Source organism: Peromyscus californicus, unplaced genomic scaffold (genome assembly GCF_007827085.1).
Source record: "Peromyscus californicus insignis strain IS unplaced genomic scaffold, ASM782708v3 Scaffold_7__1_contigs__length_154581171, whole genome shotgun sequence".
Taxonomy (NCBI): Eukaryota; Metazoa; Chordata; class Mammalia; order Rodentia; family Cricetidae; genus Peromyscus; species Peromyscus californicus.
In genome coordinates this window covers 139,933,394-139,948,999 of record NW_026294595.1, presented here as the reverse complement: position 1 = coordinate 139,948,999, position 15,606 = coordinate 139,933,394, and the positions used below count along the sequence as shown (strand labels likewise).

Sequence of the window (15,606 nt, the reverse complement as noted above, 5' to 3'; positions counted from 1 at the left end):
GGTCTTGTCTACCTTTTCCCAAAACTGACTTGTGGTTTGTTTTTTTGTTAAAAACTTTTATATATATCTATGTATATCTATCTATCTATCTATCTATCTATCTATCTATCTATCTATCTATCTATATATATATATATATATATATATATATCATGTGCAGGTGCATGTAAGCCATGGGTATGTGTGGAGGTCATCATTTGGGGAGTTTGTTCTTTCCTTTCACTGTGGTTCTAAGGATTGAGCTCAGGTGGGCAGACCCGATGACAAGCATCTTTATCATCTACCGCACCTTTACTGGCTCAGCCTTCCCCCTTGCCTTGAGGCAGGCCGTCTCCTGTTTCTACTGCTGTGCTGTGTACTCCCGGCTAGCTGGCCCTGAGATGCCGGCCGGCTCTCCTGTCCTCGTCTCCCATCTTGCTGTAGAAGTGCTTGGGTTCCAGCTGTCTGCTATCACATCCTGCTTTTATGTTGGTCCAGGACTTAAATTCAGGTCACCAGGCTTGCCTGCCCTGTACTTACACCTGCTCAGCCATCTCTCTGACTTGCACGCTCAGGCACAGAAAAGACCAGAAAGCTGGAGAGAGCTGATGCTATACAGCTAAGTGACTTTCAGGGGAGCCTTAGGAGAGTCCTGTCTGCCGTACTGCAGAGAAGGTCTGGGCCTGAGGCAGGCAGAAGAAGCAGGCCACATTTGCCACGCTGGCTCTGTCGTCCCCACCTCACTCTCACCTGACTAATTAGCATGCCAGGTCTGTGTCAGCATCCCGCTGAACAGACGGGAGCCCCAGGACCCAGAGGGAAGAGAAGGTACGTTGGGTTCTGTAGCCAGTGAGTACTGCAACTGATCCCTGCCTTGGGCTTCCAAGCTGTCGGAGAGGGGAGGGTCTTGCTTCACAGACGGGGAGACTGAACTCGGGAAAAGGACAAGAGTGCATCTCAGGTCCCACAGAGTGTAGGAGGCACTGGCCTGAGTCCCAGCCTGAACTCACATAGCACTCAGAAGAAAGGGTGACTCACCCTGGACAAGCTGGGGAACCGAGGAGGGGGCGGGGAAAGACAGAAATTAAATTAGTTGATTTATTTGAGTAACTTTTTGAAGAAGTGGATCTGGGCACTGGGTGCTCACGGAGACTCCAGGCGGCTTTGAAAATCAGTCACAATTAACTGAGCCTCCTGATCCGGGCTGAGCAGGGCGGGGCCGACAAGTGGCAGCAGTGGATCGGGCAGCTTCTGAGATCAGAGGGAGCAGGGACGCAGCTTGTGACATGAAAGGCAGCTGTGCTCGCAAATTAAACCACTCAGAGCTTAAAAGAGAAGGGAAGTGCGCCGGGGGCCAGTGAACCACGCTTCTGAGGAGGGGCATGCCAGCCCACGCTGGGGCCAGTGCCGCGAAGCAAGTCCTCAGCAGTTGGCAGGCCTGATACCCCGTGACCTTGAGCAAGCCCCTGTCCTCCTCCTGAGGTCAGAGTTACCTGCTGAGCATTGGGGCCAGGGGTCCTTCACACCACAGGCACATGCCAGGCACTGTGTCTTGCACTGAGGATCGCCAGAAGGTCACACAGTGGGTAAGGGAGTGACGGGAACAGGACTGGCTAGAATTTGGTAGAAATTCTTCTCCTTTTCAGATGTATGCTGGGGTGTCTATGTACGTGTGTGCATGTTCGAGGGTGTGAGTGTGCTCTGTGTGTGACAGAGAGCATGGGCGCAGGTCAGAGGGCATCCTCCAGTGCTGGTCTTTGCCATCCAGCTTGTCTTTTGTTTGCCACTGTATGGCCAGGCTAACTGGTTTGTGAGCTTCTGATGAGTCTCCTGCCTCCATTCCCCATCTCACTATGGGAGCACAGGGATTACAAGTGTGCACTGTCTCATCCAGCTTTACATAGGTCTGGGGATTAGAACTCAGGTCCTCACATTTGCCCAGCAGGCGCCTCAGCCACAGAGCCAGCTCCCCAGCCCCGGAAACTCTCTTTTTATGAGAGTGTTGAATCATGCACTGAAGGAAGGGAACTGCATGGATGGAGCAGGGTTTTTCACCTCTGGTGTGTACCCTAATTACCTAGAGAGCTAGTTAACACAGGCTGCCACATCTATCCCCCCAGGGCTCCTTTCTTTCTTCTCTCTTTGCAGTGCTGGGGATCAAACTCAGCTCATGCACGCTAGGTAAGCACTCTGCTGCGGAGCTCCACCCCAGCCACACCCCAGGGTTTCCCATCCAGCAAGCCTGACTGTTAGAAATGAAAACAAATTCCCAGGAACTGCTGCTGGGTTGAGTACCTCGCTTGAACCGCCACCACATTCAAAGGACATTGTAGGCACAGGGCGCTATGGGTGCAAAGACCCTGGGACACATTGTGTTCAAGGATTCCTGGAAGAAGAGATGGGGAGGCGGCGGACAGTGCTTGGGTACCTCAGAAAAAGGGTCATAAGATGAAGTACATAGGACTTTGTGGCTGCTGGAAGGTTTTCAGTGGCAGCTGAGCGAGATGGGGACAGAGATGTGACACGACCCAGTGCATATTTTAAAAGAATGATCTGGCTATTTGTTAATAGACCACAGAGGCAAGGATGGAGAGGGAGGTTATCAAAGGCTCTGGCTGGGCAGGTGAGAGGTCATGGCAAGGATGGTGAGGAAGAAGAATGCTGGTGTTTCAGAGGCAGAGCCCATGGGGGTCAGTGCAGGACTGGATGCTGGGGAGAGAGGCAGGAGCTCGGAGCAGCTCAGGATTGGAGCTACCTCGGAAGGGGGAACAAGCTGGAACAGCGCTCACTCTCTGGCAGGTTAGGACTAGGGTGTCCACCGTAAACCTAGGTAGAGATGCATGAGGGACACCTGGCTCTGAGTCTGTAATGGAGAATCCCCTGAAGACGCATCAGCAGAGGAAGGGATGAAAGCTTGGGACTTCAGGAAGTTGGCAAACAGTGAGTCAGGAAGCACTTACCTCTGCGATCTTTCAATGGAGGGGGTCCAGGGTCTTCCTCTGGGGCATCAGGCTTACCTCTGTGATCTTTCAATGGAGGGGGTCCAGGGTCTTCCTCTGGGGCATTAGGCTTACCTCTGTGATCTTTCAATGGAGGGGCCCAGGGTCTTCCTCTGAGGCATCAGGCTTACCTCTGTGATCTTTCAATGTAGGAGGCCCAGGTTGTAGGGGTGTCACAACCTGGCTCAGATACAGTGAGAGGATTCATGTATCTTCCTCTTCCTGGGCTTGCAGGCCCAGCTCCGCTTCTTCAGTCATTGATACCAACTGTATGCAAGATACTACACTTGGCACCATTGAAAACACAGAGCCTCAGCCAGGTGGTGGTGGCACACACCTTTAGTCTTAGCAGTCGGAGGCAGAGGCAAACAGATCTGAGTTCAAGGCCAGCTTGATCTACAGAGAGAGTTCCAGGACAGCCAGGGCTACACAGAGAAACCCTGTCTGGGGTGGAGGGGGAGAGAAAGAAAGAAAGAAAACGCCTAGATCCAATCGGTGTTTATTAGCCACTGCTTTATTCTCGGCCCTGCAGGAAATGCAAAGAACAATGAAACCCACCGGTGTTTATTAGCACCCACTACATGCATGGCGTCCAGCGTACTTGACTCTGAGAGCCTGCAATGAGTCATCCAAGGACAAGGACGTAGCTAATGTTTGCTGGAATTACTCTGTATTGAGACCCGCAGATAGAAAACGAGCAGACACTTTGGATCCCGGTACCCATATCACACACTACACATAAACAACACCATCCCAACCTCAGCCTAGGGACGAGTCAGTTTCGTCTCCTGCAACTACCTCGATCAATTGGTAGTGACTGGAGAGTCTGAAGGTTTCATCTGGGCTCAGCAGAAAGGAATGCCACAATAGATTAGTGATGTCTGCTGTGAGGGTAGGGCGGGAGCCATGGTGTACATCACACAGTACTGGTGTGGCTGGACCATAGGATTGGGGTTCAACCAAGTGTGGACATTGCAGACCTCTGCCACAGTCCCATTCCCTGGGCTCCAGGTCCCCTGTGAGCTGCATCTCTAATGGGTGGAAGGAGGCTGTTTTGCAGTACAACCAGCACTTCTTGGGATATTCAGTAAATAACAGCTATCGGCTAACACTGCTTTCACAAAGTGATTCGCCTTTATCCTCCAATCCCGGGAATAAGCAGGGCAGGTGTTACTGTCTTCATTCTGCTGACGAGGAAGTAAATGCAATGAGAGATAAAGTAACTTGTCTGAGGCGCCACAGTCAGGCCGGAGACAGAACTTGGAACCAGAACTCTTTGTTTCTGGGCTCAGCATCCATGGCTTTCTTCAGGGGAACAGACATGGCCCTTCCTTGCCCAGTACTTTACAGCTTGAAATCTCTCTCACATCCCCAATCTCACTTCATCCTCCATGGGCTCTCCCCCGAGTGCTGACACCCCCGTTTTGTACCCAAGGAACCCGAGGCCCAAGAGCAGAGTAGAAATAAAAGCATAAGGCCATGCGGCCTATCTCCCAAATCTGGGGCCTGAGGGGGTGGCAACCGAGAGGAAAAGAGGAAGGGAAGAGACAGGATGGATCCCAAGAGTATCATTTGCAGGAGGCAGCAAGCAGTAAGCAGGTAGTTTCCGACTGTCCCATCTGCAGCCAGAGAGAGTGTGGCTCAGCAACCCTCGGGCCCACACCAGGAATCAATCGCTGGCCTCGGCAGAGACGACTTCTAAAGATGTTTTTAATTAAAGTCCAGGAAGATCTATATGTACCACATCTTCTTGCCTAGCAACAGCACTAGCTCTTACTCCCCCGCTGGAGGGCAATGGAGCGGGAGGTTTCTGGTGGGGACAGGTGGCAGAGAGGAGGCCCCAGCTCTTCGAAGTCGACTCCCAGGGACCGCAGGTAATCTGGACAGAGAGGAGCGTGCCCATGCACACCTTGTCTATCCCACCAAAAAGCTACTCAAAGGCTGGCAAGACAGCCCAGCAGGTAAGGCGCTTGCTATGGAGGCCTGATGACCCAAGCTTTAGCTCTGGGATCCATGTAAAGGCAGAAGGAGAAGACCAGCTCCACAAGGTTGTCCTTCGGTCTCCACATGCACACATGCCATGGCACACATGGATCCCCCCAACACACACCACACACACATAATAAAATGAATAAAATTCAAAACTAAAGCTAAATAAGTAAAATGAAAACAACCCATTCAAGCATGCGCACTGCTCCTTTGCTGGGTCCTGGGCTAACATGGCACCCAGTGCAAAGCTGATAAAGCCATTCTTCCCTCAGGGGTCTAATGCACAGGGGTCTTGCAGGTTGTGAGGGGGATGAGTGTAGGTGAGTTACAGGAGGAGACGGCTCCGTGGGTAAAGTGCTCACAATGCAAGCATGGGGACCTGAGTTCGGATCCCCGCCAGTCATGGAAAACCCAGAAGCAGTGTTGTACCTCCCAAGTCCTGGGGACTGTAGAGACAGACGTGTCCCTGTGGCTTGCTAGTCAGCTAGTCTAGACGAATTGGTGAGCTCCAGGTTCCGAGAGAACCTTTATTTCTTGTCTCACAACATAAAATGGGTAGAGGTAAAAGAAGACATTCTCTGTCACCCCCTGCCTTCCCCCATCCACCCCATTTGCCTCCTGCCACTGGCCAGACTGTTGTCGTAGATATCACATTATCAGTATCCCAAACAAACAAGGTCGCTGGACTCCATGACGATGGCCTCACTGAGTGCCGAGAGGTCAGAAGACCTTGTGGGCTTTAATGTGGGGTATCAGGAAAGTCCTTTGCGGGGAACGTATCAGACACACACACAGGGTTTGCCTACACGGACAAGACTGGGACTGGGATCCACAAGGGAAGTTAGGGTGAGGGAAACAAGTCCAAAAATTGTAAACGGGTCTCTCACCTCTCAAGGCTAGACCTCACCCTTCCGTCCCTCACTTCACACCACGCTGCCCCCGTTTCCTGCATAGTGCCCCCTCTATTCCAGTTCCTCTCTTTCTGTGACTCCAGCGTTTCTGTGCTCCACTTTCTGTCCCTAAGTATCCGTCCCTCTTCTCTCCACCCTGACCCACTTTCCCGCCCCTCCTCTCCTGTGTCACCTCCCCTGTTGCTGGTCTCTGAACTGGCCTCCTCCGTCCTGCAACCTCCTCTTCCCTTGCAGCCAAATCCCCCGCGTCCCCTGTGGATCGTTCATCTACATTAGGGCGCCCCAGCTGGGCAGCTAGAAGCAAGGTCAAGACCAGCCCAGCCAGCCCACATTATAAGTGATGATCCGAGAGGGAGCTGAGAGGAGGCAGGGGGGCCGGAGTTGGAAAGGGGGCTTGCTTCCTGCGTAACCTGAGTGTTCCCAGGGACTCGACAAGTGGTTTTTAAATTTTAATAGAAAGCGTTCCACACGGTGCTGGCAGCAGCAGGGGGTGGGATTCTGTTTTTATAAATGTTGGAGAAGCTAAATGTGAGCCCAGGGTATCCCCAGGCCCAGCAGGGTAGCAGAGGAGGTAAAAAGAAGCTGTGAGATGACAATTAGAAACATCTTCATAATAATGACACTTGGTTGCCTCAGCCAGGGGAGGACTCTGAGCTTTGCCAAAGCACTTAATCTCTTTAATCTCATTAAGGGGTCTCCACAGCCTTGGATGCATGAGGGATAAAATATTATGGACTCTTTACAGATGGGGAACCTCTGGGTGGGGTTCCTGCGGCCACATGTGGGACCTAGGGAAGGACTGGAGTGAGAGTTTATCTCTGCTGCCTTCCAGCTCCACCCCACATAGCATCACCTTCTCCAGGAGCCTGCTGGGGCCTCCTGTATCCCATGGACAGCCTGTATTAGGAGACTAGATGGGATGGATAACATCAGAGCTATCGGGATAAATCAGAGATGAATCACAGGCGAGTCCCCTCTCTCTGGTGTTGATATCCAGGAGTCTCCTACTCAGGGCCAAGAACATAGCTCTAAGTGCCTCCTGGCTATCCAGAGAACAGAAAATGAAGCACACACTACACATTCGGCCCACTGGCCTCTTAAATCCATCACCTCTAAACCCCAGAGTCTCAGATTACACAGAGGGAAACAGGCCAAACAGAGGGAGGACTTGCTTGGCATGTAAGGGTGAAGACACACTGGGATGTAACCCAGAACTGTGATGCCAGAGCCTACCTACATTCCCTGGAAGTGTGAGGGACATCATCCCTTAGAAGGTGCCACTTCTCTGGTTGACCTCAGCTGGGAGGGTCTTTAAGGACGTAGGGGCACAAGGCAGGCTTGCTGTCCTTTCTGATGTCACCTTCAGTGCAGGTGCAGTGTGTCTGGAGGGTGACATCCTGGCCAGGAAGGTCTAGGTTGGAATCGCTCCCTACTGTGTACCTCAGGATGTCATTGAGCCCTTCTGTTACTCAGTTTCTTTACTGGTTCAGTTAGGGGCCAGATCCACAGTGCATCCATTCTGAGCCTTGCAGGGAGCTAATAAAAAAAATGCCCTTGCCTGGGCTCCACCCGCAGAGTTCTATTTAATTGGTCAGGGACGAGGCTCAGCGTCAGTTTTATTTTAAAGCTCCCAGAGGATTCGAATGTGCGGCCAGACTGAGCACCATCGGAATCTGTGCTCTCTAGGGACCAGACTTCCCATATTTAACATTCTGCATGGATACGTGAGCCCTGAGATCCCGTTTATCCAAGAATCAGGCAGGTGGCCTCTCCTAGTGCTGTCTTGACTTAGGCTCTTAAGCAGCTCTCAAGCAGGAGGACCAAGGCACCTTGGACAGCAGCCTTCCCATCTCTCTCTCTCTCTCTCTCTCTCTCTCTCTCTCTCTCTCTCTCTCTCTCTCTCTCTCTCTCTCTCTCTCTCTCTCTCTCTCCAGCCCGGCCCATCTAGGACAGGTTGACTTGAAAAACCTGGATTAAGGATTTCCTCTCCTGTGTTCCTCTCTTCTCCCCTTCCTTATACTTTCCCAGAATCTTCCCTCTTTCATTTACCTATTTATCTCAACTTCTGTCAATCCCTTCCTTCTATTTGGATGGCAGAATACATGAGCTTTGACGTCAGATCCACCCTTCATTTAAATCCTGCCTCACCAACACGCAGTCCCCTTGAACGTGGATTGCGCTGTCCTTGGTGCTGAACACGGGACTGTGTTGACAGGATCCCAACAGGGCAGAAAGCGCTCTTGATTCCTGCCTCTCAAGTGGGGAAACGGAGATACTAAGAGATAAAGAGGTCTACCACCCAACAGCCTCAGCTTCCTCATCCGAGAAGTGGACTGTCTGTGTGTTTGTTTCTTGAGATAGGACCTCATTTTGTAGCCTAGCCTGGTCTCAAGCTTAGGGTAACTTCCGGTCTTGGCCCCTTGAATGCTAGGATCACTGATGTCAGTGATCTGGCCCTGGAGATCTTCACAGGTCTAACCACAAGGCTTTTGTGTGGTTTTCATTTGATGGTGTACATAAAGGGCTCACAGCACAGTAGGTGGTATGAAGCAATTATTCTGTATGTGTAACACCATCACTGCTGTTGAGTAATAATTCTGACCATGCGTTTCCACTCATGAGAGCTACACACTGACTTTTAGAAATTCTGAGGGCCATTTGACACCACGTTGGTGACTTGATGTTGGGCCGCGGTGTGAGCGCTTACACAAAGGCCAGGAAGCGAGATTTGTTCCCCACTCACCCCTGCATCTGTGTCACAGAGTTAACATGAGGTTGAAAAAATGGAAGCGTGATGGTCATGGCAAGCTGCTTGGCAGAAGCTATGGCCAACTGACCTTGGGGACAACCCCAAGGTGATCTTACTGCTGCCTCCAGCCTGGCACCCTTCTTTCTGCTAATTCTGGGGGGGGGGGGCTTCTGACTGGTGGAAAGGGAGGTGTGGTCTAAGAAAGCCATTTCTTTAGGGCCTGGGGGAGCCGTGGTGAATCACTGACCCTTCACCATCCTCATGTGTTGGCATTAACTGTAATGGCTACCATAAAGAATCCCGGATTGGGGAAATGATTCCAGCATCCCCGAGGGAGTCCCTGGGATGCAGTCAGGGAGAGAGAGAGTGAGCTCAGCCATATCCCCAGGGAGTCACTCAGCCCAGCATTGTGACTTGTCTGTGGGATGGAAGGAACCGGCAGGGAAGAGACAGGGAGACTCTGCCTCGTAACAGTTACAACAGCCCTATTTATCGAGCACCCATCTCGAGCCTGACACTTGGTGCACCCCCCCCCACTCCAGTGCCTCGGTGAGGGAGGCCTGGCTGCACCACTGTACACACCTGAGGGGGGCCTCCTGAGACTGCCACCTGTAGTCCTGCAGTTCTTACCTCTGCTGGGTGCTGTTCTTGGTTCTGAAACAAAATGATTTGTATTCCCAACATGATCTCAGGAGCTTGGGAGGGTGTTGAGGCACAAAGGAGTTCATGGCATGTCTCACATCAAGGTCCATCAGTGGTTATGGCTCAGCACACCAGACCACTTTCCCCAAAGTCACTGTGCCTGTGCTGACACTAGTACCCAAAAGGGCTTTGATAGTGTAGTCATGTGTTCAAATCCCACCATGTCCTCTCTCTGCACATGCAGACAAATCTTTCCTGTCTGGCCCATTTCCTCACCTGTAACATCGGAGGTCCACCGTGCATCTCTGAGATGCCATACGGACTTAGATGGTGTAAGAGGCTTGTGACTCCAGGTATGCGGTAGGTGCTCAACAGGAAGTCGTTACTTCCCTCCTCTGTAACCATGGCTGTGCCCTTGGCCCTGAGTTGGCAACCCGTGGTCGTTATCAACACAGGGAAGGGCTTGTGCTCTCTCTTTGGGCAACTCAGATGTGGTTGGCATGGAACTGTAGCCGACAAAGAGAGGCGCATTGCAGGGCCCACTCAGGAGGCTTTGGCTGGGAGGGGGACCCAGAGAGGAAAATGAGAAATGCAAAGGAGTGAAAAATAAATACATGTGTCTGTCTGGAATGATGGAGGGCCCCGGGCTGGAGGCGGGAGAGGCGGGCAACGGGCTGGGCTCAGCAGAATTGCTGTACTAGCACTTCCAGACTCCTTCATTAGCCAAGCAGTGAACTGGCCTCACCTCCCAGCAGGCTGCCTGCTGGCCCAGAGAGCCCAACTCAGCCTCAGGAGGGTCTCAACCAGGCCCCTAGCAGGGCATCCAGCTGAGAACATCACCCAGATGTAGGGTTTCCATCATGTCCTCGTTGGTTCATGTCCTGAGCCCCCAAAACTCTCTCTAGATCTTCCACCTCCCCCCATCCCTTTTTTTTTCTGGAAAGGTTCCCATGGTCTTTCCATGCCCCTCCCCCACTGGTCCAGCCTCACGTCCCAAGCCCTGCTTTCGTCAAATTGAACATGATGTCAAATTAGAGCCATCTCTGGGACAGGCCGGGAGAAGCTCCCAGTTTAATGAGGCAGCGTCGAAAATCAATAACTTAATTGCCGCTGTTTGATGGACTTTTATCCAATTTATGCTCTCCCCAGCAGCCTACGTGCAGAGCATGAGGAAAAGTGTGTGTGGCTTGAGGGGGGCGGTGCTGTCTGGGCACCAGGGGGAGGGGCAAGGGGGCATCATGGCCTACGGCTAACCACTTTCCAAAGGGAAGCTGGCCACTGCCATCCTCCTGCCCGGGGGCCAGCCTCTGAGGTCCAGCGAGCTGCCTGTGCTTCTGCCCTCTCTGCGGCTGCAGAGAGAAGGAAGACAGGTGACAGAGTCCAAAACGAAGCCAGAGGGGCTGGAGTGACTAAAAGCCCCCAGGGGCCTGCTTTCTAGTCCCAGCTCTGACTGTGCCTCATAACTATGTAGATAATGACTGTCCCCCCTGCCTCTGCCTTTGAGGGACTGCCCTTAGCTGCACAGTACTGGGAATAACAAATCCACCCTCTCGTTTGCCCTGCGGGCCAAGGACTGGCATTCTGCCCATTTTGGAGGAGAAACTGAGATTCCCTTGCTAGTCCTACATCTGGGAACCAAGGGGTACTTAAATCCAGATATGACTCCATGGTCACTTGTGTCCCTAGGAAGGCCATGGGGTCAGGAAGTAGGTTGGGCCTTCGTGTGAGGACAGGGCTGTGAAGTGGCTGGCCAATGACCTCCAATAGATCCCCAAAGGGTCGCCCCTCATGGTTTCCCTAGGGTGGGGAGGGGACAGGGCCACAAAGTTCCAGGTGACCGCTGTATGACCATTGTCTTGCTTGGTCCCCCGGGCCCAGGCACGTCTGTGATGCAGGTGATGGCCTCCGATGCGGATGACCCCACTTACGGCAGCAGCGCCCGGCTGGTGTACAGTGTGCTAGACGGCGAGCATCACTTCACAGTGGACCCCAAGACAGGTGAGGGATGGGGCTGGGGCAGGGGGCTTGGCCAGAGAGGTGGAGCCCATGGCAGATCATCACACCTGCTGACCCAGCAACTCTGAGGAAGCACAGAGCATGTGTAGGCAGGCATCTTGGGTTCCAGGAGACTCTGGGGATGTGGGAGGATGGGCAGCCACACAAGAAGAGGAGAGAGAATGGGAAAGTGGGTGGGGTCTCCTGTAAGAACAGGAGGGAAAAGGAAAGACAGGAAGCGCAGCTGTCTATACCCTATAAGGACCTCACGTGTCTGAACTTGGCCGCCTTGTCCTTGGGATTAAACCGACCCAGGTGTGTTATGGGGTAACAAGTGAGTTCTTGGAGGAGCTCCTTTAAGTGTGTGTTAAGCTCTGCTCCCACGGCAGCTGATGATGTGACGGAAAGATGAAGTGACACTTCCTTATTTACCCCTCACACATGCATGTACCACCAAACGACAGCGCGGCACCCACCGTCCACTCTGAGCTTAGACGGTGATGAGCCTCTGAGGTCCCTGGGAGAATGCCAGTGATGACAGAGGCTCAGAGAGGCAGATGACTAAGCTGAGGTCACACAGCCAGGGAGAGCTGCTGACATTGATTCCAACAGGACATTTCACTGTCCCGGGATAGGAGGAAGATGACAGATCAGCCTCAGGGCAGTTACCAGATGCCATGTGTGGCCTGTGGGACTGTAGGGGTGGAATAGGCATTTACTGGGACAATTAGGATTCGAAGTATCCAACAACAAAGCATCAGATGGAGAGGTGAGGGAAGGCACCCAGGGAGAGGGCATGGTACAGGTAAAAGCTAGGGATGGGGACGTGGGCAGACAACGTGTCCAGGCTGGCAGGGCTCAGGAGCTCAAGTTGATTCTAAGGGCAGCGTGTGTGGGTGTGTGTGATGGATCTGGCTTTGGCTTTTGTTCACGTGTTTGTTTTGTTTGGCTTGGGGAGGAGAGGGAGGAATCTAGTCTATGAGCTCAGTTTAATTGTGTTCTCTTACACATAACATCTTCATTATTCTTACCTCCTTGTAAAAGCAGTACATTTCAGGAAAACATTCCAACATTGAAGAAACGCTAAGGAGAAAGTGCCCCACTCCCTGGCCCCAGCTGCTGCAGCTCCACAGGTAGTGAGCGGCTGGTGTGTGCAGCCTGGGCAATCTCAGACTCCTCCACTTGAAAAACATTAAGTCATTTTGAAAATAGATAGAACATCTCAGGGTTCAAAATTCAAAAAGTTCAAATGAGTATTTAGCAGCAATCCTTCACCTCATCTGGTCCCCAAGCCACCTTGCCTGTGTCCCCAAGGCAACCAATGTAATTTTCTTGTGGATATTTGCAGAGCTGTGCTATGCATGTGCAAGGAAACAGGGCATGTGTTTATCTTCTTTGCTTTGCATGGAAGGTAGTTATAAACACGCCGTACACATAGCTTCCTGCTTTTGCTTAACAATACATCTTGAAGATGGTTCCGTATCAGTCCACAAAGAGCGCCCTCATTCTTTTATTTAATGTCTGTTATGGATATACTGAAATTTATTTCACTCATCCCCTCCTGATGGACACGTACCCTCTTTCCAATCATTTGCTACAATGAACAGTGCTTCCACAAATAACCTCACACATGCATCATTTTCTGCCGGTGTGAGTGTATCTGCAGGGTAATTTTCAGGAAGTAGAAATGCTGGGTCACAGGACACATGCATTTGGAATCTCAACAGATAATGCCTAGAGGTACCAGATTACACTCCCCCTCCCCTAGATTGCCATGCCCGGGGCCCCTCCTTCTCACCGACACTGTGGGTTCATTGATGACTTCTGAGCAGAGAAGTGACATGTACAGGTTTTCATTTTAACAAGATCCCTTGGGTGGCAGCAAGTGAGCTTGGCTCGGAGACAGGAATTAGAGGCAGAGACGCGCCAGAGCCCAGGTGTCCAGCACAGAGCCCCCAAAGACAAAAGTCAGAAGCTGGTATTTGCCCAACACCTACTCGGACCCCTTAACACCTGGCTAGTTGGAAGGCCGGAGTTGATGAAGGATTGGGAGCGAGTGTGTGTTAAGATACTGAAGAGAGGGCTGGAGAGGTGGCTCAGTGGTTAAGAGCACCGACTGCTCTTCCAGAGGACTCGGGGTTCAATTCCCAGCACCCACATGGCAGCTCACAACTGTCTATAATAACTCCAGTGTCTGACACCCTCACATAGATGTACATGCAGGCCAATGCACATAAAATAAATTATTAAAAAAAAAAAAAAAAAAAAAAAGATACTGAAGAGAAAGGGTGCAGTGAGTTCCTACAAGGGGCAGACACTAGGCAGCCTGGAGCCCCGAATCCTCCCTTAACCTACTCTCCCATAGTCGTGAAGGTCAGGGCTGCCTCCCATGGAAACAGGATGAAGTGAGTTAAGAGCCATCTTCAGTAGAGGGACTGACCAATGTGTCCCAGGGTCTGGAGCAGAACTAAAGAACCCAACCTTAGGGACTGGAGAGACGATGCAGCAATTAAGAGCACTGGCTTATCTTCCAGAGGATCCAAGTTCAGTTCCCAGCACCAGATGGACACTTATAACTATCTATAACTCCAGTTCCAGGGGATCTGACGCCCTCTTCTGGCCTCCACAGGGACTGCATGCACATGGTGCACATACTCATGGGCAAGCATTCATACATATAAAAATATACAAGTATTTTAAGATGATAATTCAGCTTTAACTGTGCCAAAGTTATGAGGGAAGAGAAGAAAAAAAACTTCTAGAAGTTTCAGCTGTTCATCTAAATTATGGACATGAAGCTCTGAAAATGGTCGAGGCTTCTGAAGTCTCCTGTGACGATAGGAGAGTAGGTAGGGTAAGGGAGGAATCAGGGGCTCCATCCTACATGATGTCTGCCCCTTGTAGGAACCCACTGCACCCCCTTTCTCTCTCTTCAGCGTCTTCAGCTCTAGTGCACACCCCTCACCCCGTACTCATGAGCTTGTGGGAATGTGGGGTGAGACCTCTTTGGTTCATTCCGATACTGATGGAGTGATCACTACAGGCCTGGCTGTGCACTAGGCACTGGGGAGACAGCAGCAGGGTCATCCAAGATTGCATTTCTGGGGTTTCTAGCAGAGAAAGAAATGCAGAAAATAAGTGCACTGACCGAAGCTGCGTGTCGGGCAGCAATGACTTCCAGCAAGGAGTGTAAAGGATAAGATGGAGATGTCAGAATTGGAGCCCAGAACCAGATGAGGCGAGGGTCATGGGGATGTCTAGGGATAAGCAGTAAGGTCATAAGGACAAGGAGTGTCCATTGTGTTCAACACAGGCCTTGGTGCACGGATCTCTATGAGTTTGAGGCCAGCCTAAGCTATGTAGTCAAAGGCAAGAGTAAGATTATGTTTGTTTGCAGGGGGGAGGCTGGGGGTTTAGGAGGGCCAGGACTGAATCTTGGGAGGTGGCAAGGACAGGTAGGTGACAGGTTAGAGCATAATGAGAGTGAAGAGGCTTCCTCTTTCTTAGGGGCAACCCCCAAGCTCAGAAGGGGTGTGACAGGTGAGAATCCAAAGGTCCAGTAAAACAGAAACAGTTTATTGGAAGCCAGGAAGGGGGCTCATTTCAAGCCGGGTGGAAGAGTCCCAGTGGAATCCTTGTTTGAATCTCAACTTCTGGGTCTGAAAGGGTCCACGCTGGCATTTCCCAGGATGCATTGGGTCTTCCCTCTGTACCCCAGCGTCACCGCCAGAGTCACCCTGGCACCACTGCCAGCCCCAGCCCGTTCCCCAGCCAGGAATATTCTGCCGATGCGGGGCTATATTTAGCTGCTGCTGCGAGGTACAGTCTGTTCTCACTGCGCAGCTAGCAGGGAGCAGAGCCGCAACGAGGCCTGAGGGGAAGGTGTGAGGAAGGGAGGAGGAGGGGCCGCGCCACGGGGCCAAGTGCCAGAGGAGGAATTAACTTGTGTGTTTTAAAGGCCAGGCCTGCCAGCCAGCCCCCCCACAGGGGCGACAGGGATGGCATTTGGAGGCTAATGAGGCGTCACACAGGCTCCAGAGCCCCCTCTGCAGCATCTGGAGGAGATAGAGGGTTGGTGAAGACAACAGCTGGGACTGGGGGCACTGGGCAGCCGTGGCCAGTTATAATTGCCAGCCCCTGTCATGATCTTGGCTGAAAATTCACACCTGTGCCAGGGACGGCCACTGGGCCTAGAGGGGACAAAACTCGGACTTGCTACGCATCTGTTGTGCGTTGGATCCTGGGGTCAGGGTGGTGAACCTGGCTCCTCTTCTACCCTCATAGATTTCTGCTCTGACAGAGAAACTGGAAACAGCCATCGGGGTGAGGGGGACAGGCAGGA

At 52.0% G+C, this 15,606-nt stretch overlaps 1 protein-coding gene across 5 annotated transcripts in view; it reads left to right on the top strand.

Annotated features, from left to right (window-relative positions):
• Window positions 1-15,606, top strand: part of Cdh22 (cadherin 22) — a 124,086-nt gene that overhangs the window by 67,602 nt on the left and 40,878 nt on the right. For 4 of the 5 annotated variants that reach the window (XM_052723070.1, XM_052723071.1, XM_052723073.1 and 1 more), the window contains one exon: window positions 11,148-11,267. The exons of the other annotated variant lie outside the window; for it this stretch is intronic. In XM_052723070.1, coding sequence (XP_052579030.1) covers window positions 11,148-11,267 — 120 coding nt within the window. The remainder of the gene's footprint in view (window positions 1-11,147; window positions 11,268-15,606) is intronic. 5 annotated transcript variants of the gene reach the window in all.